The 26,836-nt window shown below is 41.0% G+C and overlaps 1 protein-coding gene across 6 annotated transcripts in view; it reads right to left on the bottom strand.

Moving 5' to 3' along the window:
- Positions 1 to 26,836, bottom strand: part of LHX6 (LIM homeobox 6) — a 113,103-nt gene that overhangs the window by 46,156 nt on the left and 40,111 nt on the right. For 3 of the 6 annotated variants that reach the window (XM_072123318.1, XM_072123313.1, XM_072123314.1), the window contains 2 exons: positions 14,273 to 14,455; positions 4,226 to 4,347 (listed from right to left, as the gene is read on the bottom strand). In XM_072123318.1, the coding sequence (XP_071979419.1) occupies positions 4,226 to 4,347; positions 14,273 to 14,455 (305 nt within the window). Of the gene's footprint in view, positions 1 to 4,225; positions 4,348 to 14,272; positions 14,456 to 20,236; positions 20,516 to 26,836 lie in introns of those variants that run through there. The other 3 variants (XM_072123312.1, XM_072123315.1, XM_072123316.1) reach the window with 2 other exon arrangements.

The raw sequence follows: 26,836 nt of genomic DNA, 5'->3' as shown, positions 1-26,836 counted from the left end.
CGACACAATGAAAAAATATCTTGCTGCTTTGTCAACAACATTTACCTCTTCTATAAAAGTCGCCTCATTTTTGAGTGTCCAATTTACAATTCTTTAACCAAAGTTCTAATACAATAATGGGGCTTAATTACTAAGGGGGGGTGGCTGCACTCTCCTCGGATTTTCCGACGTTTTCGGGGATTGCGCGGCTGTGATAGGTATTTACCAGGGGATTGCATCACACATGATCGGATTGTGGCGCAGCTGCGCTGGCTTTCATGCGACAGAGATCGGGGGGGGGGGGCGTCAGAAGATGCGACTGATTCAGACTGAGCGCTGGATTTAAGATTCAAATTGTGTCGCAAGATCAAGCACTTACATACACCAGGAAGAAGAAGGTGAACTCCGACGGACCTTAGCGGGGAAGCGACACATGCAGAATATTGGGCGCACGATCTTAGTAAATATCGATACAGTGCATTATTGTTAGACAATGCACTTTAGGTGAACTCAGCGGGACCGGGTAAGTTAATCTCCCCCATTGTGTATTAACCATGTAAAACCCAGAGAAAATAAAATATTTAGCAATAAATATTTATTTGGAATAGTATGTCACGGTGCTATCACCGGTAATGAACCTGTCGCCAGGAACGTAATTTTTAGCTGGTGACAGGTTCCAATAGCCGATGCTATAAGGATTTTAAAAATGCCTTTGTCAGCATTCTGAATCATTCCAATACTTTATATAAGTTTATTTCACATTACCTGGCTGCCTGCCAGCAGTGTGTGGTACACAGCATGGAGTATCAAATCTTACAGCTCTGTATGATGTGATATAAAAAGATTTAGCTTTTTAAAGGCGTGAAACACAAAAACGAAGAAGCGCAGCATGGGGAAAGGTTTAAAGTGTTACAGCATGTACTCCTTAATGCCATCAAAAACGTATTGAGTTATAATTCACAATATAGAAAATAGTCACATATTATAAACAATAGATTTGCAGTGGACCCTACAAGGGCATACACAGAGGCCACTAATATTAATTGTAAAATATTGGGGTCTTATTATGTGATGGAGAGAAGTTTGAGTCCCATTGGGCACCACCACATGAAGCTGTACAGTCCCTAGACACCCAGGATAAGGTCACACTTTATTTGTTATACCCCATAGTCTCATAAATGCAGCAAAAATACTCATAAATGGAAAAATACTAGATTATTTTTGGGTAGATCAGAAACATTACAAGAAACAACATAAATATTCAGTTAAATGCAAAATGACAGTCCTGAAATTGTGCCCGCACCATATCCCCCTCCAGATCTAAGTGAATATCTAACCCATACAAGGTGAAAACACGACTTGTTAGTAGAATAAATAATATTATCCTAAAGGTTAAAGGTTACGTACATAGAGAAAGAGGTTATAAATTATCTTAAGTGGTCACAACACCCAGATTCATAACGTTTCCTGACCTCATCTTCAGAGTCGAAGACTAAATTAAAAGGATAAACATGAAAGTCCCTGCCCCCCCTGTCAGAACTCATTGCCAGATTGGCCTTCATTATAGGAGCCTTTAGTGGAAGTAGCTTGAGTCAAAACCTTCCAGGTATGAATGGTGTCTAGACTATGGCAGGACAAGGCTTATCAGGTTGACTTTAGACTTAGGGATCACAGCTAGGCATGTGTCTCTCCAGCTTCTAGTGGATAATATGTTCCAGATGTCGTCAGTGGAAAAAGTAGGTGAGTCCTGGAGGTATTCTCACCATGCACTGGATATTATGTCATGTAGTGTTAAAGTCTTAATGACTACCATTGATGTCATATTTTAGAGGTTGAACAAATGCTCATGTAGACCACAGCTTGTATCCATAAAAATGTAAATGTTGTGTGATAAAGCTAAATATTTTATCAATACCGTATTTTTTGGGCTATAAGGTGCACAAAAAATCCTATGATTTCCTCAGAAATCAAAGGTGCCCCTTATAGTCCAGTGCGCCTTATATATGAACCGTACTTACAGACAACAGCTGCCTTGAACTGTGCACAGGTCTGCCACCTGCTGGTCATTCATCCTAATCAGGTGCGCCCTATAATGCAGTGCGCCTTATAGTCCCAAAAATATGGTACTATAATGGATTAATTTTAAACTTCTTGTATCCTCTTTCATTTATGAAGCTAAAGGGGATCTGACACTTGGTAGACAATTTTAACTGAATGCAGCAGCAGTGAGCATGTTTAAAGGGAACCTGTTAATTGTCTGTATAAGAGCCTGTAGAAATTGACCAAATAAACCACTATCCATTTGTTATAAAGCAAATTAACAACTTCCAGATCATGTGTCTTTCACAGCATCATCAATAAAATCATCTTTGAACTGAGATGTAACATGGCTGTATAAAGTCACGGAGGTGGAGAGTTTAACACTAAAGTCAAGCTCTCTTACCTCAGAAAACTCCCTTTGTTGTGTATGACATCATGCACGCAACTTCAGGAGACCCAGTTAGTGATGTCCCTGGATGTAGGATTGTCAATTATGAATAAAGGTATATTCATAAGAGGATAGAGCTTGACTTCAGTGCTGAACTCTCCGCCTCTCTCTTGACTTTATACATCCAATGTAAATTTCACTATGTTGATTTTCTAGATGAGGCCACAACATTGGGTCATAAAAGAAACATGATCTAGAAGAAGCAAAGCTGCTTGACAACATAACCGTATGTGAGATATGTTATTGTCTGGTCCTAGAGATCAGGTGAATAGTAAAAAGTATGTTTTAAAACCAATTAGGACAAAGGTAAATCCAAAATATTTAGAATCCAGTATGTCACCAATATGTCTCCTGTCACCAATACAATAGAAACAAATAACGACCAGGGGTTGTCTTGTTTCTGCAGATAAATGTTTTTGTTTGTATGATGAAAAGTTCTACATTTTTCCTCTATAATTTCATATCAATCCCTCAGGGTTTTCTAGATCTCTGCTTGCTGTCACCTTATAGAAAGTGTCACTGGTTACTTCCTGTGGATAGAATATGTTCCTGGTCATATGATGTCACACAGTATATCTCTGGTCATGTGATGTCACACAGGTGCATAGGTTGTTATATCTCTGGTCATGTGATGTCACACAGGTGCACAGGCCGTTTTATCCCTGGTCATGTGATGTCACACAGGGGCACGGCCCAGTATATCTCTGGTCATGTGATGTCACACAGGTGACACAGATTCCGGTTGAAGGACAGCAAGCAGAGATCTAGAAAACAGTGAAGAATTTATAAAAGTATATTGGAAAATTGTCCAACTTTTCATCCTACAAACAAAAACATTTACCGTATTTGCTGAAATGAGAACATCCCTTTAAGTTAAAACTCTAATTTTTGATTTACCATCTACTGAAAGAGGCGTGACCTGAATTTATGGCAACGTTTTTAGGAAGTTTCCATGCAATAGTTTGAGCCAAAGAAAGAAGTGGATTTAAAGTGAATATGAAATGTAAAGATACAATTTGAGTCATAACCATAACATCAACTGAATCATTCTCTAATACCAAAACTGAAGTCTACATGAAACATACAATTAATATCATGTAATAAAAAAAATATTTTACCCCTTTAGTAACAGCAATTATATTCATAAATAATATACGGTAGTCAGGGGAGTAACTAGAGGGATAGCAGCCATAGCAGCTGCTATGGGGCCCACAGTGTCAGGGGGCCCAGCCATAAGAACTGTCACACTAAAAGATGGTTGCACCATTATACACTGTGTATATGGAACTGTGTATATTGTGTGTATATGCTGTATGTATGTTAATACTGTGTACATATGCATATATGGTGTGTATACACTGTATGTGTAATAATATGATGTATTTATACTATATGTGTGTATTTGATGTCTATATACTGTATGTGCGCATAACATGTGTATGTACTGTATATATCAGTGTATAAATGTGTGTATCAATGTGTTTGATGATATAAATCTATTTGAGCGTACAGATATGTATATTTTTTAAGGGGAAGGGGCCCCCATTCAAAAGTCTGCACTGGGGCCCAGCCTCTCCCAGTTACGCCCCAGATGGTAGTATAAAATCACTGTACAACAAAAACGTAATACAGTACAATACACAATGTGGTCCATTGAGGTCCAGTCACATTTTCAGTACAGGCATTTACAGCATATCTATCATGCACACTGCAATGTCTATAGTCAATGGGGAACTTCATTCCCGGTCCAGGTCTTACCTGAAATAATCCATTTTACAGAATATCTCCTTGTTTTTGATATAGCAGCTATTGTGTTGCCTCAGAGACGTCCGACACACTGAACACTCCAGACATCTGACGTGCCATATTAAGTTATTCACCTGCAAGGAACAATCATCAGAATTACAGATTGTACGTAGAAAAAAGAATAATGTATATTTATTTGTTTAATATAGAACATCTCATAGAAATGACAACCTAATTTAGCACAAAAAATTGGTATTTTAAAGGAGCGGTCTGCTCATAGGGGGTCAGCTCATCCCTCCTCCTCTCCACAGCAGTGACCTGTGCCCACCCGACCGTAGAGTACACATTCATGTGCATGTACCCTTATTCTTGTGCAACACCCCTGCCAAGACATGGGCAGAGGAGTAGTTGTGAATAAGGCCCTCAACCTGTTAGAACCCATCTAGTGAGTCTGATCAACTCATAAAGAGGGAATGCAGTAAGTCTCAGGTAATAGCAGCTGTAGATTCTGCCTGAACAGGCAAGGGTTAAGTAGATATGATTCTGTCTACCAATTGTATTGCACCATGTACACTGGAGCCACCACCTGACCAGGATAACAAAACCCCTGGACAGGAAGGGGCTAGTTCTATTAGGCCCCAAGTCTTTTCGGAGAGATCTTAGAGCACATGCTCTTACCACAGGCTTCTTAGGCCTCAGCCCTCACTATAGAGCACATCCTGTCACAGAGGAGAGAAACAGTGTCTGTGCACCTCCAGCACTACCACTCAGCTACACCCAGCACAAGAGCTGCAGCTTCCACAACTGGACACAGCTCCATCCCAGCCTGCATCTGCTACCCTGCTACCAGGCTGGTGAACCAATCCCTGAGGACCACTCTCCATGACCACTCCAGTAATCCGGAATCTATACCGAGATCGTTTGGTCATTTGCCTGCAGTTATTCTAATAAACAACCGTGAGTTATTTTGCACAACGTTTCCTCCGTCTGTTCCCTGGATAAGGCTGTACCACCAAGGGCTCCCCATTAATCACCCAGGGACATATATTATGTTGGCCCAGGGAAAACCAGTACATCAGCCTCTCCCTCCATTTTTCTTGCCAACACCACCTGCTGGAGACCTGCCAGGCTGTAGGAGAGCCCTCCGGTCCCCATACCAAGCACCGTGACATCAGTGTGCCTAGGCCGCAACCGCCAGCCACTCCGGTATTCTGGGCCCCGGCTTCCTCCAGGCCCCAGAAAAGGCTAGGCCCCGGTGTGGGATGTTGCACTTGTTTCTCTAGGCTCTTATCATGCTGCCTTCTTTCCTAACAAATTAACTCTAAATTTGATGCTGAATTCTGACTTGCTAACAAGACCAACAGAAGTTTCCTGCTATGTCAGATTACATAAAACTCAGAGGAGAGGGAGTAACAAGTGATAGTTGCTCATCTGCAAATAGAACTGGAAATAAACACAGAACCAATCAGAGCTCAGCTTCCATTTCCCCACAGCCATTTATAAAATTAAAGTTGAGCTCTGATTGGTTTCCATGGGCAACTGGAACAATTTTACTTCAGAAACTTATGATAAATCTTCCCCATTATCTCCAGAAATATTGTTATTACTCTGTACACACACATTCTCTGATATATATATGAAATCTCATCTATTCACCTATAAAAATATCTCACTAAACTCATGTGAAAATTAGAGTCATGTATTGAGATGAGTATTGAGATGAGTCAAGTTTAGAAGAAAAGGCTGTTATATAAAACATCATATTTTTAAATTTAATATGACGCCAACCACTTTTTTTTCGAGAAACTGAAGATAGCTTAGTATGAAGTGGTCTTCAGCCTCTAAAAGTGATTCATCTCAAGTGATACATGACTCTTCTCTGCTCATTTTCACATGCCATTGAAGCTGAATTTTTATAGGCAAATTCTAGAAAGAACATTTCAAAACCAGAGGGGGCCAGTAGTTTCATGGAGTAAAATCTGGTGCCCGAGTCCCTTTAAAGTCACATCTCATCTAATGCAATCTTCTGCAATGTGGATAAAATGCTAAGATTTCTCCTTCTTTAAAGTACAATATTATTATAATATATCAGTCATTTTGAAATCTATACTAACTTATGGCCACTAGTTCACATAAAGGACACTACAGAGCCAGCTCTGCTATATGGAAGGTTGTGGTTGTAAGTAAAGACTTGACACATTGGAGTGTGTTTACATTAACAAGCCACATCTGTCAGAGTATGGAGGGAGTCATTATGTGTATACCCTATGTAAACATGGCAGCGCTAACCCAGTAAATTGTCATGGGACATCTCCATCCCAGGGCTAATCTTAGGGGTCATCCTTTAACATGAACAAAGATGAAAAGAAGTTTTACCTGCAATGTTTTTCTATTCTATAATTCTACCAGTCGCTACGAGACAATCTGACATGTTTATACGAGAGAAGGACAGCGTACGGAGAATGTTCCTCCGCATAGGACCTCAGCAGGGAGCACATTTTACAATGGATCTAGTATGGAGGAAGATATTGGGGGCCCGAATCGATTGTTTTCGCCGGGTTTCCCGAATTTTTCTGATTTGCAGCAAATTGCCCCAGAATCACGCGATCGGATTGTGCCGCTTCGGCACCGGCATGCATGCGACGGAAATCGGGGGCGTGGCCATCGGAAAAAAAACCCCCAATTTCTGATGCATGAAAGGCGGCGCAGCTGCGCCAAAAACTGATCGTATGCGACACAATCCCCTGTTAAATACCTGTCACAGCCGAGCAAAACACAAAAACGTCTGAAAGTCCGACAAAAGTGCGGCCATGACCCTTAGTAAATAAGCCCCAGTGTGTAGTCAATGGCATTAGAAGTGTTCTTGAATTAATGAATTCTGCTTCATTTGATTGGACTTTAATTCGACTGAGCATTTCCAGGAACAATCAGTACTCAAGGTGCTCTGTACACACGGGATGGAGAGCTGCCTCATCTCTTTCTGTCCATGATGCTTACCTGTATATTATTTATTTAATAAAAATAATTTACCTTTTACATTGGAATCACTAGAACTAGAATGTTCTCTTCTGTCTTCTTAAGGCTACTGAGTTGTCCATCATGTGTTTGAAGGCAGAGGGGAGAAGGGCTGTTAGCGATTAGCACTGACAGCGTAATAATAGTGTATTAGGTAGTTTTTTTTTTTAATAAATCAAATACTGGTGGTTGGCATGTACAAAAAGAGAAGAGGTAGAGAACGCAATCTCTCCATACAGTAGCTCTCCATCCTCAGTGTGTATTTCCGGAGTACTGATTCTCCTTAGCAATGCTTAGTCAGAGTATTGCCAATGAAATACTTACATGCTATGGTCTAATCACATTCCCTACATGTGATAAAAACGAGTGTGAATCATTTGTCTTTGTCTCCATGTTTGAACTTTGGCACAGAAAGGGAACATCAACCAGTTGTCACCTACCACTTAGGGTAGACTGGACAAAATTAGGTAGGGATAGCTGGGAAGAGGATTCAGTCTAAGTGCTAACTGTCCTTGTCTGTCCAGTCCATCCAAGCTGCTCACTCCGCAATACACTAGTTTCACACAAAGAAGTCTTTGAGTAGGGGAGGAGAGAATGAAGGAGCAGGAAGCGATTTATTACCTTTCTCTGAACCGTAATATTTCAATAATCTACTAGAAATTACATTTCCAGCTGCTCTCCTTTCTGCTTTCCATAGCCTTGTAGAAGGCAGAGAAGGACAAGATACAATTAAATTAATAAGACATATTTTATAGATGCTTATATTCATCTGAACAATAAATTTATAATAATAATTTTTGGAATTGGAAGCCACTATTTCAAGGAATTTTTTTGAGACAAAAACAGAATTATAATTTTTGATGTAGGCAGAACATTTTGTGTTGTATGAGTGTTATACTGGTTTAACTATGTCCATATGGGTTGTGACCAGTAATGGAAAATAAACACTACTTGTATTGAGAGGATATATTCCTTTTAAGTGACTGCCAGTCACCATAAGGGGTTGAAGGTCGCCTGTCATTTCATCATGCCTGTTTTACCCTCTCTCTGTTTCCTCTTTAGCAGCAATTATCAGAAAAAAATCATAACATGAGTCACATGTGTAGTGAGAGGGTCCAAAATGTTTTTGATTTTGCATGATCAAAAGTACAAGAAAAAAATAATATACAATAACAAAAATTAAAAAAAAGAAAGAAAAGAAAAAATAGCATACAATAGGAGCTGTTGGACTGCCTGTGTTTTCGGCCCCCTTGAACTTTTCTACCTATTTTCAGATTTCAAACATAAAAGTATAATTGTAATTTTTTTTGGTGAACAACCTACAAGTGGGACACAATTGTGAATCGGAACACAATTTATTGGACATTATAAACTTTTGTAAAAACTGAATAAACTGAAAAGTTGGGCGTTCATTATTATTCGGGCCCCTTAACCCCTCCCAGTCGGGTCCAGGTTCATGGAGAGGGCTCACGGGCTGAGCCCTATCCATAGCCGTTAAGTCTTTGCTGCATATTGCAACAAAAACTTACCGGTAACACCCGCGATCGGTGCTATCATGAGCCATTTGGTAGCCATGACAGCCTCGGGACCCGAGGCTGTCTTGTTTTAACCCATTCATTACAATGAGCGATTTGCACATTTTAATGAATGAGGGGGAAAATCACCCTCATTTATGGTAGGATCGATCAGACAACCTAGGGTTATCCGAAAATTGTGAAAGTAAAAGTTAAAAAAAGTTAAAAAAAGATTATAATAAAAAAACAAAAAATTCAAATCACCCCCCTTTCCCTAGAACTGATATAAATATAAATAAACAGTAAAAATCATAAACACATTAGATATAACCACATCCAAAAAAGCTTCATCTATCAAAATATAATAACGTTTTTTCACTGCGTCCAAAGTCGAAAATGGCACTATTTTGCCATTTTGAAACATAAAAATTTTTTTATAAAAATTGATCAAAAGGTTGTACAGTCCTAAAAATGGTAGCATTGAAAACATCATTAAGAGTCACATAAAATGAAACTAACCACAGCTCCGTACACAGAAGTATGAAAAAGTTATTAGTGCCAGAAGATTGCAAAATAAAAAAAAAAAACATTTTTGCACAGGAGGTTTTAATTCTTGCAAATGTATGAAAACCTATATAATTTTGGTATCCCCATGATCGTACTGACCCAAAGAATTTAATAGACGTGTCCTTTGGGTCGCACAATGAAAGCCGTAAAATCCAAGCCCACAAGAAAACGGCACGTTTTTTCACCATTTTGACTGCATTCAGGAATTTTTTTCCAGCTTGCCAATGGAATATTCAGTACCATCACTATGATGGTGATTATGTGTAAAAAAAAGTTATAGATTTTTGACGGTGGGGAGTGAAAAATGGAAATGAATAAACAAAAAAGGGCCAGATTGTTAAGGGGTTAAGTTAATACTTTATAGCGCCACCTTATGCTGTGATTACAGCTGCAGTCGCTTGGGGTATCATGTCTCTACCAGTTTTGCACATCGAGAGGCTGAAATTCTTGTCCGTTCTTCCTTGGAGAACAGCTGGAGCTCGGTGAGGTTGGATGAAGAGCGTTTATGAACAGTTCTTGATTGGATACGTTTATTTAAGAACCTTTCATTGTAGATTTTGCTTTATGTTTGGGATCATTGTCTTGTTGGAAGATAAACCTCCTTCCCAGTGTCAGGTCTTTTGCAGACTCCAACAGGTTTTCTTCCAGAATGGTCTTGTACTTGTGCTCCATCCATTTTCCCATCAATTTTAACCATCTTCCCTGTCCCTGCTGAAGAAAAGCCCAGAGCATGATGCTGCCCCCACCACGTGTGACAGTGGGGATGGTGTGTTCAGTGTGATGAGCTGTGTTGCTTTTATGACAAACATATCATTTGGCATTGTGGCCCAAAAAGTTCAATTTTGGTTTCATCTGACCAGAGCCCCTCCTTCCTTTGGTGTCTCCCAGGTGGCTTGTGGCCAACTTTAAACGAGAATTTTTATTAATATCTTTGAGAAATGGCTTCTTCTTGTCTCTCTTCCATAAAGGGAAGATTTGTGCAGTGTGCAACTAATTGTTGTCCTACGGACAGACCCTCCCACCCCAGCTGTAGATCTCTGCAGGTCATCCAGAGTGGTCATGGCTCTCTTGGCTGCATCTCCGATCAGTCTTCTCCTTGCTTGAGATGAAAGTTAAGAGGGACGGCCGGGTCTTGGTAGATTTGCAGGGGTCTGATACTCCTTCCATTTCTATCTGATCGCTTGCCCAGTGGTTCTTGGGATGTTTAAAGTTTGTGAAATCTTTAAACTTCTCCATAACAGCATCACGGACCTGCCTGGTGTGTTCCTTGGTCTTCATGATGCAGAACCCTAAGACTGTCACAGAGCAAGTGTATTTATGCGGGGACTTGATTACACATGGTAAATTATATTTATCATCATCAGTCATTTAGTACAACATTGGATCAATCAGAGATCCTCACTGAACTTCTGGAGGGAGTTTTCTGCACTGAAAGTAAAGGGTCCGGAAGTAAACCCGAAAGGGTTTAACCCCTTCCCGCCGCAGCCCTTTTTCGTTTTTGCGTTTTCATTTTTCACTCCCCACATTCAAAAATCTGTAACTTTTTTATTTTTCCATGTACAGAGCTGTGTGACAGCTTATTTTCTGCGTAACAAATTACACTTCAAAATGGTGGTATTTTATATTCCATGCCGTGTACTGGGAAGCGGGCAAAAAATTCCAAATGCAGTGAAATTGGTAAAAAAACGCATTTGTGCTGTATTCTTGTGGGCTTGGATTTTACGGATTTCACTGTACGCCCCAAATGACATGTTTACTTTATTCTTTGGATCGGTACGATTACGGGGATAACAAATTTATATAGGGTGTGGGTGGTGCCGTTTTTTGCGGATTTTGATGACGTTTACAATGTTATAATTTTTAGGACTGTACAACCTTTTGATCACTTTTTAAAGAATTTTTTTTTTTTAAATGGCAAAAAAGTGCCATTTTCGACTTTGGGCGTGATTTTCCGTTACGGTGTTAAACGCAGTGAAAAAACGTTATCATATTTTGATAGATTGGGCATTTTCGGACGCAGTAATACCTAATGTGTTTATGATTTTTACTGTTTATTTATATTTATATAATTTCTAGGGAAAGGGGGGGGTGATTTGAATTTTTATTATAATTTTTTTTTTTTAACTTTTTTTTATTTTTACTATTTTTCAGACTCCTAGGGTACTTTAACCCTAGGTTGTCTGTACGATCCTATCATATAATGCCATACTACAGTATGGCAGTATATGTGTATTTTACTACTCTTATATTACAATGTGCTCATAGCACATTGTAATGAATGGGTTAACCCGAAGTAGCTTCGGGTCTTCATGAGACCCGAAGCTACCATGGCTACGGATCACCTCTCCCCGATGACGTCCCGATCCTCATCCTCTGCATGGGCGCCGGCACCGATCGCGGGTGTTACCGGTAAGCCTCTGCTGCAATATGCAGCAAAGACTTACCGGCTATGGAGAGGGCTCGGCCCGCGAGCCCTCTTCATGCACCGGGACCCGGCATGTCACGTACTAATACGTCAAATGTCGGTAAGGGGTTAAAATATCCAATAAATTTTGTTCCACTTCACAATCGTGTCCCACCTCCTGTTATATATTATATCTTTATGTTTGAAGCCAGAAATGTGGTAAAGAGTAGAAAAGTTCAAGGGGCCGATTACTTTTGCAAGGCACTGTAAAGGAAAAACTAGATTTCCATTCTTGCTGCCCTTAACTGATGGAAGTTCAGAGCATGAAAGACACCGTTTACCTACAGTGCAACCTCCTGTCTGTTCAGACCATTCACCATATTGATGGTTAAGATTCTATGAGATACATTTACTAAAAACTGTGTATCCTGTACTATATGCAGTTTGCCTGTGTAGTGTGTAGAGGGCGCCATATTCAGGATTTCTAGCCCCTGTTCTTCATGATTGTGACGCCCTCTGCACTGCTCTGACAGTGCACCACTATTTTTTGATGCACCTTTAACATGGGCACAATTTTGTCAGACTTGCATGTTAAATCTGGCGTATGGAGGCGACTGTGGACCGGAGCGCCCCCTTCAGTGCAGAAATTTGTCACATGAAGAATAGTGCAGCCGAACCACAAAATGGTTGGTAAAAAATTATCAATACCATGATGCCCCACACAGTTTCCATACAGTGAGGGAAGCTACAAAAATACTTTTACGTAATAGCTATGACAAGATTTAATAAAAATTCCAACAGTAGTTGTAATATATGTTTCTACTATGGAGATTCTGTGTGGTCTGGTGCTTCCCAAAAAACAACTGAAAGACATGCAATACACAAGGGGGGGAGGAGACCCAACCACAAAGGTTAAATACAACTATTAGGATTGGATTGCCCTATTACGTCTAAATTAAAACAAAACTGGTTCACAGGATGGAAAAAAAACGGAAAAATGCTGCAGTTTTTTGTTCAACTCCTGTACAGACATATCCATAACAGGCTTCAAATTCTGTATGGCATATAGATCTATCCGCTAACATACATTCTCTAGATGAGTAAGAAGTTGGGAGAGAATATGGCTGCCAAGAAGGCAAAGTTTTAGTTTGTAGTCTGTTGCCATGGAAATGCACTATTAAAGGGAACCTTTTATCAAAAATTGGCCTAATACACCACTAGCAGTTTTTTGTCTTACTAACTGCCTTCAATAATGGTAAGATGGCCACCGTTTGCGCCACACTCTCAGCAGGACAATTGCCCGACCTCAGATACTGACGCTGTTAGGTATTGAAGCCAGGGCAGCAAGCAGACAGTGTCAGCATCCACAGTAAACAGCGGCTATCATGCCTCCATTAGTGAAGGACACTTTGTTGCACTCTCAGCAGGAGAGTAGTCCCACCCCTGATGCTGTCTGTTTGCTATGTGTCAGCAAAAATATCTAGGCGTAGATAAATGAACGAAACACTATCAGACATTGGGGCAGATTTACCTACCCGGTCCATTCGCGATCCAGCGGCGCATTCTCTGCGCTGGATTCGGGTCCGGCCGGGATTTATTAAGGCAGTTCTTCCAACGTCCACCAGGTGGCGCTGCTGCGCTGAAGTTCCCCGGAACGCACTGGAATACACCGAACCGGGCTGAGTGAAGGTAAGTGCAAGCTCCGCGACACATTTTTTGTTTTAAATGCGGCGGTTTTTCCGAATCCGTCGGGTTTACGTTCGACCACGCCCCCTGATTTCCGTTGTGTGCATGCCAGCTCCGATGCGCCAAAATCCGATCACGTGCGCCAAAATCCCGGGGCAATTCAGGGAAAATCGGCGCAAAATGGAACTATTCGGGTAACACGTCGGGAAAACGCGAATCGGGCCCTTAGTAAATGACCCCCATTAAGTTATATTGTGTGTGTAATGTTATGGGAGACCTGTCAGTAACCTGCTGACAGGATGTTAAATTCAGCTTACGACTACTTAGTATGAGGCAAAAATATATACCCAAGCAGTAGCTGGCCACAGGCAGAAGACGATTGAGAGTTGGGTCCCAGGGAGGGATGATAATTGCTGGTTGGCTGGATATGTCATCTCAGTCACCCAAAAAACTGAGGGCTTTGTTACATAATCTAAGCATGTTATGCTGGATGTTCTCTGTTCTCAGGTGCAGGAGGCAGAAAAGTTGTAGAAATAAAGATAATACAAACTTGGATAAAACTGATAGATGTGCCAAATCTATCAACAGCGACACCAGCTATGTGAAGGATTTGGCACATACTTTCCTAACATACACCACATATCACTTTAAACCAATATTTTGGACTAATATTGGACTAAGATTTTTTCTGGTGCATTTGCCATAGTGATTCTGTTTAGGCAGAACGTGTACAGCCAATTTTGCTGCCAAGAACCAAGATTGAACCCCCATCTTCCATTATACTTATATTCCTTAATTTACTTGGCTTCATAAGTGTATTTTATGTTTTTAAGTAGTGTATAACATACATTTTTATATGTAGAAATAATATACCTTGAGCAGGTATCTGTCTAGGATCTCCAAACCACAACTGGAGCAGATGTTCTTTCCATCTGAAGGTACAGAAGAGGATGAGGACGATGGTGGGGAGCAAACAGATGGGGTTGAGGGAGGACTTGGTGAGGAATGGTCTTCTTTCTCCAAATTACACGGTAGATTTTCATCATCTGACTGGGACTATGGAAAAAGACATTTTAATTATTGAATTTTATGTTGACTTTTTTTTTGCATAACTTTTTGTGCATCAATGCAATTATTCTGTATGTTGTATACATGCAACATGCACTTAAAATATGGGATACATTTATTCCAGGCAACATTTACCCATTCTTATCATGGTAAATAAGATTAGAAAAAGACATTAGTCTATCATGTCCAACCTATTAAATTACAGCGCTTTGATCAAGAAGAAGGCACAAACCCTGCACGGCTGATGTCACTTGCCCAAAGCAGGGAAAAATTCCTTCCCAACCTGTAATATGTCAGAGTATCTCCCTGAAACAACAGAGACTTGCTATCTCTTTCTCCATATCTTTTACATACAGCCCTGCTACAGAAAGCCTCCCCAGTCCATCACAGTTCAAGAAAGGCCACATTTTAAAGGGCACCTACCACCACGATTCTACCTATAAAGGTATATCGGGTGGTAGGTGGATGAATGGGACGTAAGGATAGCCTTTTTTGGGCTAATCCTTATGCCCCGGCTATCCTTTTGTAAACTTTAATGTCTTTATATGCTAATTTTTTTAAGCGGCTACTGGGGCGTGGAGTAGCCGGACATGAGGCTACTAGTCGCGGCTACTCCACGCCCCAGTAGCCTCGTTCCTCCGCCTACCAGGTAATCTTCGGCGCGTGAGCATGCACAGAACGCAGGGCAACGGGTGCGCGGCCGTAGCTCCGACATTCATGACATTCATCCACCTACCACCCGTTCTACCTTTATAGGTAGAATCGTGGTGGTAGGTCCCCTTTAAGGCTCCATTTCCATCAGCAGTGGAGATTCTGTCAAAAATGCTGAAGAAAATTGACCAGCATGTTCAATCATTTTGTCTGGTAAAGAGCAAGGCCTCACAAATTCTATTACAGTCCATAGTGTCCCTTGGGGGGATCAGTTTTGGATCCAGCACTTCTGGTATTTAGTTATTATTACATAGAAGAATAACTGAAATAACTTAACATATGACCATACAAATAATCAAAAGTGTGAACTGAGTCAGTATCCTCCTTGATCTATCTCAGTTTTATTAAAGGGGTTTTCCCATGAACGTTCTCAACACTTAATCCCTTAGTGATGTTTACACAATCAAGATACTTTTTAACCCCTTATTTTGCAATTTTATTTAGCTTTATTGCTGTTTTGTTCATATCACTCCCTAGACAGGTCTGTGTAAGATTCCAAAGTGTGGGCGGGACTCTCTAAGCAGACACTTCATGATCCATCTAGTGCTTTTATTTATCTTCTGATAATCTTCATCTAGCATCTGACACATAGAAAAAGACATGAGACAGATTTGAGTCATGAGATGGATATAAGACACAATGGGGGTCATTTACTAAGGGCCCGATTCGCGTTTTCCCGACGTGTTACCCGAATATTTCCGATTTGCGCCGCTTGTACATGAATTGCCCCGGGTTTTTGGCGCACGCGATCGGATTGTGGCGCATCGGGGCCGGCATGCGCGCGACAGAAATCGGGGGGGCGTGGCCTAACGAAAACCCGACGTATTCGGAAAAACCGCCGCATTTAAAAACCGAAATGTGTCGCTTGGGGAGCGCTCACCTTCACCTTCTATGGGATGGTGCATTCCGGGGCGTTAAGATTATTTTCGGCGCTGCAGCGCCACCTGGTGGACGGCGGAGGAATTACCATCTTAAATCCCAGCCGGACCCGAATCCTGTGCAGAGAACGCGCCGCTGGATCGCGAATGGGCCGGGTAAGTAAATGTGCCCCAATGACACTCAGCTCTGCTAACTCACCTAATCAATAAAATACACAGTCAGCTCTGCTATAAAGTTCTTATCTGTCAGTAACTTGTAAAGTAAGTCTGTGCACACTGGTCTTGTAATACAGGGGGGAGGGGCTGGAGGCAGAGAGCACTGCAGCCATGCAGACAAGAGAAGCTATTTATTAGAAGAATCAAACCAGAGTCAGAAGATTTACGGTCGTATCCAGGGACAACCAAAATTGTAGACACCAGAGAAAGGTTGGAATTATACCTGTGAAATGCTGTATTTTTGTTAATAACATTGTATTAGAGAATTTAAGAATCTTGACTTTGTGGAAATACCCATTTAAGCTTTGAATTTTTGGACAAAATCGTTACCCATTATCTGTACTGGGGATTGCAGTTATGTGGCACTTAACATACCATACTATAGGGGCTACACAGATTAAGGGACATTTTGAATTTTTTCATCTGTCACACTGTCTGCTGCTGCTGTGCACACCCATCTCTCGTCAGCATCACTCAAGCATACTTACAGTATGCTTGATAATGGCTCAATGGATGAGCTGAAACGTTGCACCTTATATTGCCATGGGTGAATAAAGATCACCTTTATACTTACTGGAGTGCTGCCTCATTGCATTTTTTTTTTTATATCTGACCTTACAAACCGGTGGATCGGGTTTTTTGGAGGCGAGCCCCCACCATTGGACTTGATCCATAATACTCGCTGTGCTGCTCCACAATTGGACTATTTGAACATAGGAGACAGGAGCCGGTAGCTTCATAGGTATGTTATTCATCACATCCATTTTTAAGGTGTCATAGTAAGTTAAAACCCCCTTGTGAAATTCTTTCTATTAATGTATCTGATAGGATTGGACCCTCCGGAGCACTGGGCATATACTGGAGTGCTGTGTATGTGGGGCACTGTGCTACATCCAGACAAAGCAGCCTGATTTTCTTGCCTATGATACCATAAAGAGAGCCCCGTCCTTGAGATAGCTGTCAGTCCAGCACATGTGCAGCCAAGAGCAATTTCTCTCGTCTCCATAATAAACAAGTAGATCTGCTCAGCGGCCGCTGCAACGTGTATTTCTGGCAGTTTTTTATTTCCCACAGGGACAAAGAATCGTTCATGTCATGTTAAGTTCTGTCACAGTCAATCCCTGTTTCATCACAACATCTGCTGGGGTTGGAGTCATGAGGCCCCCCTATTCACAGGGGTGGATTCAGACTGCCAAGGGCCCTGGGCTGTATGAATATTATAGCCCCTACAAGTCCAGAATTCACATCCTACATTTGGTAGTAGAATCAGATTCTTGGAGAATGGAGGATGTGTCCCTTCTGCCTGCTTTCAATCTGCAGTTTAATGACATTTTGAGGACCTTCAAAGGTCCTGAATTGGCTCTTGTGTATATGTGTATTTAGAGCATGAACAGATGTACGAGGATTTTTTGGGTGAAGTCCCTTCTGAGCATAAAATATGGCGGTGGTTTTGGTGGTCATGGGCCCCCTAGAAGACTTTTACCCAAGCTGCCTATATTATAATCCACTACTGCCTATACATATACATGAGATGATTCAACGACTTATAAAACCTATGTGAAACTATAAGCTACATAGGGCAGGTGCACTTGTAAAATCTTACTTTTGTCAAGGACACTTAAAGGATGACTTAAAGACTGTATGCAAATGAGCCTGAGGGGCTCTATGCTCCATTAACACCAATGTAGCCCAGAGCTCCTCAGGCTTATTTGTATACAGTCCTTCATCCTGGTGGTACATGTCCTTTAACCCCTTATCACCGACACTAGTTTTCAGCTCAATGACCAGACTCGATTTTTCAAATCTGACATGTCTCACGATAATTGGTTATAACTTCGGAACGCTTTAACATATCCTGGTGATTTTGAGAATGTTTTCTCGTGACACATTATACTTCATGTTAGTTATAAAATTTAAGTGATAAGTTTTGCGTTTCGTTCTGAAAAAAAGTGAAAATTTGGCAAAAGTTTGTAAAAATTCTTCATTTTCCAAGTTTGAAATGTTCTGGTTTCCAGACAGGAAGTAAAACTACCCAAAAAGTTTGATAATTAACATTTACAGAATATCTGCTTTATGTTGGGATGATATTTTATGCTTCCGGTCATTTTTCTAGGATGTTATGAGGTGCAGAACTTTAGGTGCGATTTTTCTTATTTTCATGAAAATTGCCATAACTCACATTTTGAGGGACAACTCAGCTTTCAAGTGACTTTGAGAGGCCTAAATAATAGTAAAACCTCATAAATTACCCCACTATAGAAAGTTCACCCCTCAACATATGTAAAACAACTTCTATTAAGTCCATTAACCCTTTAAGTGTTTCACATGGGTTAAAAAATATGGACCTGCGATTTAGAAACTATGGAATTTTTTTGGAAATACATTCATTTAGGCCAAAACTGACATTTTCAGAATAAATTAAATGATGAAACGCACTGCAACGCTTGATGCCCAATTCCTCCCGAGTGTACTGATACCCCATATGTGGTGGTAAACTGCTGTACGGGCGCATGGCCGAGCATAGAATGAATGGAGGCGCCGTCCACAGCAGATTTGTATTGTCACATTGTACGACCTATAAATTTTTATTTTTTTTGGTAATGCGATCATATGAGGGCTTATTTTTTATGGGATGAGATACAATGTATAAATAATTTATTTTGGGAGTCTAAAGCTTATTCATGAGATTTTATTAACTATTTCAAGGGGGACACAAACAAAATCATCAATTTTTATTTTGGATTGTGAGCATTCCCCCCCCCCCCCGCTCACCATAACGTAAAAATAATATTTTATCTTTATTCTCTGGTTCACTACGATTGCGGTGATACCTCATTTATATAGTTTTTCTTATTTTGCTCAATTTTCCTGAGCAAAACCAATATTGGAGAAAATCGCATTGTTTTTACTATTGACAACTTTTCAGGGCCATAACTTCTGTATTTTTCTGTTGTCAGATCTGGTTGAGGGCTTATTTTTTGCGAAAACAGTTGTTCTTTTCAGTCGTATCATATTAGGTACCGTAACTTTTTTTGATCACTTTTTAGAACATTTTTTGTGATGGTGTTTGATGAAAAATTGTATATTATGGGAAGTTTTTCGAGTTTTTTTTTTACGTAGTTCACCGAGCGGGTTCAATATTGATTTAGATTTATTGTACAGATTAATACGGACGCGGTGATACCTCATTTATATAGTTTTTCTTATTTTGCTCAATTTTCCTGAGCAAAACCAATATTGGAGAAAATCGCATTGTTTTTACTATTGACAACTTTTCAGGGCCATAACTTCTGTATTTTTCTGTTGTCAGATCTGGTTGAGGGCTTATTTTTTGCGAAAACAGTTGTTCTTTTCAGTCGTATCATATTAGGTACCGTAACTTTTTTTGATCACTTTTTAGAACATTTTTTGTGATGGTGTTTGATGAAAAATTGTATATTATGGGAAGTTTTTCGAGTTTTTTTTTTACGTAGTTCACCGAGCGGGTTCAATATTGATTTAGATTTATTGTACAGATTAATACGGACGTGGTGATACCAAATATGTACGTGTTTTGTGTTTTATATACTTTATTTGCATTTTATGTGTTACTGGGGAGATTATGGGACTTTTATTTTATTTATTTATTTAATTATATTATAAAAAGATTTAATTTGTCCCCCCACGGACACACTTGCACGCCGCGGTCATGCTTGACCGCGGCGTGCAAGGGGTTAAACACCCGGGATCGGAGTTTTTCCGATCCCGGGTGTTAGTGCCGGGTCTGGGCTGTGATATCACAGCCCGACACCGGCACCAGCGAGACCCGGTGTCCCGAAAACTTCTTCTGATGCGCCGCCGTAGAAAGGCGTCGCATCAGAAGAAGTACCCTTAATGACCGCCGTAGAATCCCGATAGGGCGGTCATTAAGGGGTTAAAGGAAAACTACCATCAAAATCCATCATCATAAACCAGGCACACTTACTGTGGTAATCGTCTTATATTTGTTATCCGTGGCCTCCTTTCTTATAAAACAACTTTTCAAATTATTATAATGAGCCCAAAATGCTCTGAGGACATTACCAGAGCCCTTCGGCTTCATCAGCATACATTTAAGAGTTGATATTTTTTTTTCTGTTCTGCAGATTAAAAGGCTGTTACAATGAGTAGAACATGTCTCATCTAATCCCCTGCTCAGCATCAATAAGTGAAGGGAGAGGGGAGACCTGTAACAGCCTGTGAAACTAAGATTTAGAGCAGAACTGTTCTAGTGGCCCATGGCAACCAATCAGAGCTCAGCTTTCACTTTCCCACAGCTGTTTATAAAATTAAAGCTGAGCTCTGATTGGTTTCCATGGGCAACTAGAAGTTTTACCTCAGAAACTTATGATAAATCTTCCCCATTATCTCCAGAAATATTGTTATTACTCTGTACACACACATTCTCTGATATATATGAAATGTCATCTATTTACCCCCACAGTGTAACTCTGAATTAGTCAAAGATTATGCAATGCAGTTGCTGTTGATTTATTCTGTAAACTGCACAATAGTATTAAAGGTGAATATGCATTTCATTTCATATCCAAATAGTATAATTTTCAGCAAATCAGTTAAAAATTTTAATATTTCACAATAAGAACAAAACGCAATCCTATGAGGAAACGATCAATTCCTTCAGAGCCAAGTGAAACAAACAAAAATGACAGCATGGCGTTCCTTGGAGTTGACATAGTTTATCTCCCTAGTTTCATGGATCTGTTTTGGAACTTTTAACCTTTTTTGGTTCCAAGGAAATGTTACATTTGGTCCCATGGATAACAAGAAATTGGGGAGATTTATCAGAAGTGTCTGAGAGCAGAACTGTTCTAGTTGCCCATGGCAACCAATAATAGCTCAGCTTTCATTTTATATACTGCTGTGGGATAATGAAAGCTGTGCTCTGATTGGTTTACAATAAGGAACTAGAACAGTTCTGCTCTCAGACAGTTCTGATAAATAGCTCCAATTTATTCTTTGTTAATGATTCTCTATTGTAATTTTGTACAACTTTTTATCCCATATAGACAGAATTTTGCCACTAGGACCCCCAGGCTCCTACAAGTTTGCCGTATTATTAGGCCACCTCCTTGCAATAGCTCTATGGGGGGCATTTTTAAAGTTGGTAACCAAACCCAAGGGGAGGTGTAATTTTATTCCCCCATCTTAGAAACAGACCAAAAGTTTGGACACACCTTCTCATTCAAAGATTTTCTGTATTTTCATGACTATAAAAATTGTAGATTCACACTGAAGGCATCAAAACTATGAATTTACACATGTGGGATTATATACTTAACACAAAAGTGTGAAACTACTGAAATATGTCTTATATCGTAGGTTCCTTTTGTTGTGATTACTGCTTTGCACACTCTTGGCTTCTCTTGATGAGCTTCAAGAGGTAGTCACCTGAAAAGGTCTTCACATCACAGGTGCCCTGTCAGGTGTAATAAGTGGGATCTCTTGCCTTATAAATGGGGGTAGGACCATCAGTTGTGTTTTGCAGAAGTCAGGTGGATACACAGCTGATAGTCCTACTGAATAGACTGTTAGAATTTGTAATATGGCTAGAAAAAAGTAAGCTAAGTAAAGAAAAATGAGTGGCCATAATTATTTTAAGAAATGAAGATCAGTCAGTCTGAAAAATTGGGGAAACTTTGAAAGTGTCCCCAAGTGCAGTTTCAAAAACCATGAAGCGCTACAAAGACACTGGCTGACATGAAGACCACCCCAGTAAAGGAAGACCAAGACTCACCTCTGCTGCGGAGGATAAGTTCATCCGAGTCACCAGCCTCAGAAATCACAGGTAACAGCAGCTCAGATTAGAGACCAGGTCACTGCCGCACAGAGGTCTAGCAGCAGACACATCTCTACAACAACTGGTAAGAGGAGACTGTGTGCAGCAGCCTTCATGGTAAAATAACTACTAGAAAACCACTGCTAAGGACCGGCAACAAGCAGAAGAGACTTGTTTGGGCTAAGGAACATAAGGAATGGACATTAGACCAGTGGAAATCTGAGCTTTGGTCTGAGGAGTCCAAATTTGAGATCTTTGGTTTCAACCACCGTGTCTTTGTGTGACGCAGAAAAGGTGAAGAAATGCTCTCTACATGCCTGGTTCCCACGGTGAAGCATGTAGGAGGAAGAGTTTGGTAATGGTGTGGGGGGCTTTGCTGGTGACACTGTTAGGGATTTATACTGAACCAGCATGGTTACCACAGCATCTTGCAGCAGCATTCTGTTTGCATTTAGATGAACTATCATTTATTTTTCAACAGGACAATGACCCCAAACACACCTCCAGGCTGTGTAAGGGCTATTTGACCAAGAAGGAGAATGATGGGGGGCTATGCAAGTGTATGGCCTCCGCAGTCACCAGACCTGAACCCAATTGAGATGGTTTGGGGTGAGCTGAGCCGCTGAGTGAAGGCAAAAGGACCAACAAGTGTGAAGCAGCTCTGGGAACTCCTTCAAGACTGTTGGAAGACTATTTTTGGTGACTACCTCTTTAAGCTCATCAAGAGAATACCAAGAGTGTGCAAAGCAGTAATCAAAGCAAAAGGAGGCTACTAGAAGAACCTAGAATATAAGACGTATTTTCAGTTGTTTCCCACTTTTTTGTTAAGTAAATAATTCCTTACTTAAACTTTTGGTCTGTATTGTATATGCCTCAATTTTCGTGGTGAAAGAAACAACATGCAGGTGTAACCCTAGGCCCAGCTAGGCAGCAACCCCAACCCTTGAGACAACATACTAGTGGTTAATCCTCCTCTCCAATTCCCTTTCCTTTCTCATTACATAATAAGATCTTGTGCAATAACTTTGTTTATTTGCAAATGAAGACAAAAACATAACTTTTTGACATGACATTTTGTTTGGTGGTTTTGTCCAATTTATGCAGTTTGCACTGGTAATGCACATTGATTTCTTAAGGGAATATTACAACATAAACAAGCAGAGGGGAGAAGAGGGATGAAGAAAGTTACACATGCTGGAGCTTTCAGCAGGAACCTACAATTTTAAGTTTTTGATTCCTTGGGGACCGATGCTGTGAATATATGTGCATATACACAGTATGATGGCCACTTTAGCAGATTATACATTGAAAATGGAAACTGTTCATTATAGTCCATGAAGTCCAACCTATGGAAATGGTAGAACTACCTCTCCTTTAAGATGTAGAGGAATGTCTTCTGTCTATGGTGTAGGTAGAACTGCATCTCTTCTAGGTGTAGAGGATGCCCCCTGTCTATGGTGATGGTAGATCCACCTCTCCTCTAGGTGTAGAGGATGCCCCCTGTCTATGGTGATGGTAGAAACAACTACCCTCTAAGTGTAGAGGATGCCCGTATCTATAGTGATGGTAGAACCACATCTCCTTTAGGTCTAGAGGATGCCCCCTGTCTATGGTGATGTTAGAACCACCTCTCCTCTAGGTGTAGAGGATGTCCCCTGTCTATGATGATGGTAGAACTGCCTCTCCTCTAGGTGTAGAGGATGTCCCCTGTCTATGGGGATGGTAGAACCTCCTCTCTTCTAGGTGTAGAGGATGCCCCCTGTCTATGGTGATGTTAGAACCACCTCTCCTCTAGGTGTAGAGGATGCCCCTGTCTATGATGATGGTAGAACTGCCTCTCCTCTAGGTGTAGAGGATGTCCCCTGTCTATGGTGATGGTAGAACCACCTCTCCTCTAGGTGTAGAGGATGCCCCCTGTCTATGGTGATGGTAGAACCTCCTCTCCTCTAGGTGTAGAGGATGCTCCTGTCTATGGGGATGGTAGAACCTCTTCTCCTCTAGGTGTAGAGGATGTCCCCTGTCTATGGTGATGGTAGAACCTCCTCTCCTCTAGGTGTAGAGGATGCCCCTGTCTATGATGATGATAGAACCTCCTCTCCTCTAGGTGTAGAGGATGTCCCCTGTCTATGGTGATGGTAGAACTGCCTCTCCCCTAGCTCTAGATGATGCCCCATGTCTATGGTGATATTAGAACAGCATATCCTCTAGGTGTAGAGAATGCCCTCTGTCTATGGCAGAAGTAAAACTGCTTCTCCTTTAGTTGTACAGGATATCCCCTATCTATGGAAATAGTAGAACGTCCTCTACTATAGGTGTAAAAAATGACTCCTGTCTATGGTGATGGCAGAACCACCTCTCTTCAAGTTGTAGAGGATGCCCACTGTCCATGGTGATGGTAGAGCCACCTCTCCTCTAGGTGTAGAGGATGCCCCTGTCTATGGTAATGGTAGACCCCCCCTCTCCTCTAGGTGTAGAGGATGCCCCCTGTCTATGGTGATGGTAGATCCTCCTCTCCTCTAGGTGTAGAGGATACCCCCTGTCTATGGTGATGGTAGAACCACCTCTCCTCTAGGTGTAGAGGATGCCCCCTGTCTATGGTGATGGTAGAACCACCTCTCCTCTAGGTGTAGAGGATGCCCCCTGTCTATGGTGATGGTAGAACCACCTCTCCTCTAGGTGTAGAGGATGCCCCCTGTCTATGGTGATGGTAGAACCACCTCTCCTCTAGGTGTAGAGGATGCCCCCTGTCTATGGTGATGGTAGAACCTCCTCTCCTCTAGGTGTAGAGGATGCCCCCTGTCTATAGTGATAGTAGAACCGCCTCTCCTCTAGGTGTAGAGGATGTCCCCTGTCTATGGTGAAGGTAGAACCTCCTCTCCTCTAGGTGTAGAGGATGCCCCCTGTCTATGGTGAAGGTAGAACCTCCTCTCCTCTAGGTGTAGAGGATGCCCCCTGTCTATGGTGATGGTAGAACCGCCTCTCCTCTAGGTGTAGAGGATGTCCCCTGTCTATGGTGAAGGTAGAACCACCTCTTCTTTCATCCATCACAAAATGAGTCCCGTGTCCTCTTTTATAAATATAAAACAGTCAGTGTATGAAGATAACTTATAATAGTGGGAATACAATCCTTTGAGTAGGCAGAAATAGCAGCAATCCTGATGACTAGACACTTCAGAGACTGCAGCTCGGCGATATTAATTTTATATGACACTGAGCTGAATTACCAACCACAACAACTAGACAACATGGGCGCTGGTTCTGGCCCATTTATCTTTTCTCTGACAACTCCTGAATTCATATAAGAAGGTGCAACATGAGATGAGGTGAACAAGTCAAAGCTTTCTGTGTGTTTAACATTCGGAAATGTTGTTTATTGCCACATTATATAAGTAATGGTGCACACATGTGGCGGAGGGAAGGTGCGGACCCTCGGGGCACCACACACAGCTATTATCACTGACAGCTTCTCAGGATCTCATTGCAGTGATTGACACTCTAGTTACTTCAATGTGACAAACATAAGTACAGAGATCATCTTATGGCTAAATACAATGTGAATAAATAATCACAGGTAGTCGCTGGCTGACAAATATTTGCTTTTATTATTATTATCAACAATGATAAATTACCTAAACTAATTACATCCATATTTTATGACTAACACATCTGACATATAGAATACTGGGATTACATCAAATATCAGAATCACTCAACATTGTCCCAAAAGATACCAAGCGCTGAAAGAAATGCAACATGTGAACACATCCCAAGCCCAGTATAATAATGACACAATCGTGCAAGCATAGTATCCATAGTATTGTGCTGCCATATGGTGCACCCAGGGTGCATATTTTTATTGGATAGGAATTTTTTATTATATGGGATGGATCATTATGGGCTGGATATGTATGTCCCACAATGTTATGAAGATCACTGCCCCACTTATAGCATAGTATAGGATATCCAAGATGACTCTTTATTCTGCCAATTCTGGGAGTAGGAGCCCACTAATTATACAAAGAATAAGCCATTAATGTAATTCAAAAAGAAACCAGTTACCAGATTTTTACCCCACTGAACTACCTCCTCCAAGGGTAGTGTAAAAACTATCCTGTCTACCATTCCTTTTTTATGTAGCGGCTGCTACGGGGCCCGTAATGTTAAGGGGCCCACCCGCACTCACAGATGAGTTCGTTCCCCTGGGCCCATCCCTTTATGTCCCTTTGCACTGCTGCTGCCACAGCCTGCCCCTGACTCCTGGTCCCGGCCCATCCACCTTTGTGCCTGCCCCGTTCTCTCCTCTACTTGGTTGAGGTCATGTGACTCCACACGACTTACATCCTAACGCAACGCTGAGTGGAGGTGCTGTGCGCCAACAGAACAGAAGATATACATATGTGTGTGTGTATCTGGTATATCTGTGTGTGCATATGCTGTTCATGTATATACCGTCTGAGTGTATATGGTGTGTAAATGATGTGTGGTGTGTATGCATATGCAGTAGGTGTGTGTTTATATTGTATGTATGTGTATATAAGGGTGTGTATATACTGTATATCAAAGAAAATGATGTATATAAAGTATACTAATGTGTTTATAATGTATATGTACTATACAGAAAATGTACACGATGTGTATATACTGTATGTGTGTATATGATGTGTGTATACTTTATGAGTTCTTATATAATGAATGGATGACTGTACAAATACATGTATGAGTACATAAATATGTGTGTATTATACATGT

The sequence above is a fragment of the Engystomops pustulosus genome, chromosome 9, assembly GCF_040894005.1.
Source record: "Engystomops pustulosus chromosome 9, aEngPut4.maternal, whole genome shotgun sequence".
In the NCBI taxonomy this organism is placed as follows: Eukaryota; Metazoa; Chordata; class Amphibia; order Anura; family Leptodactylidae; genus Engystomops; species Engystomops pustulosus.
The sequence above is the reverse complement of the archived record's forward strand: the minus strand, read 5'-3'. Positions and strand labels throughout refer to the sequence as shown.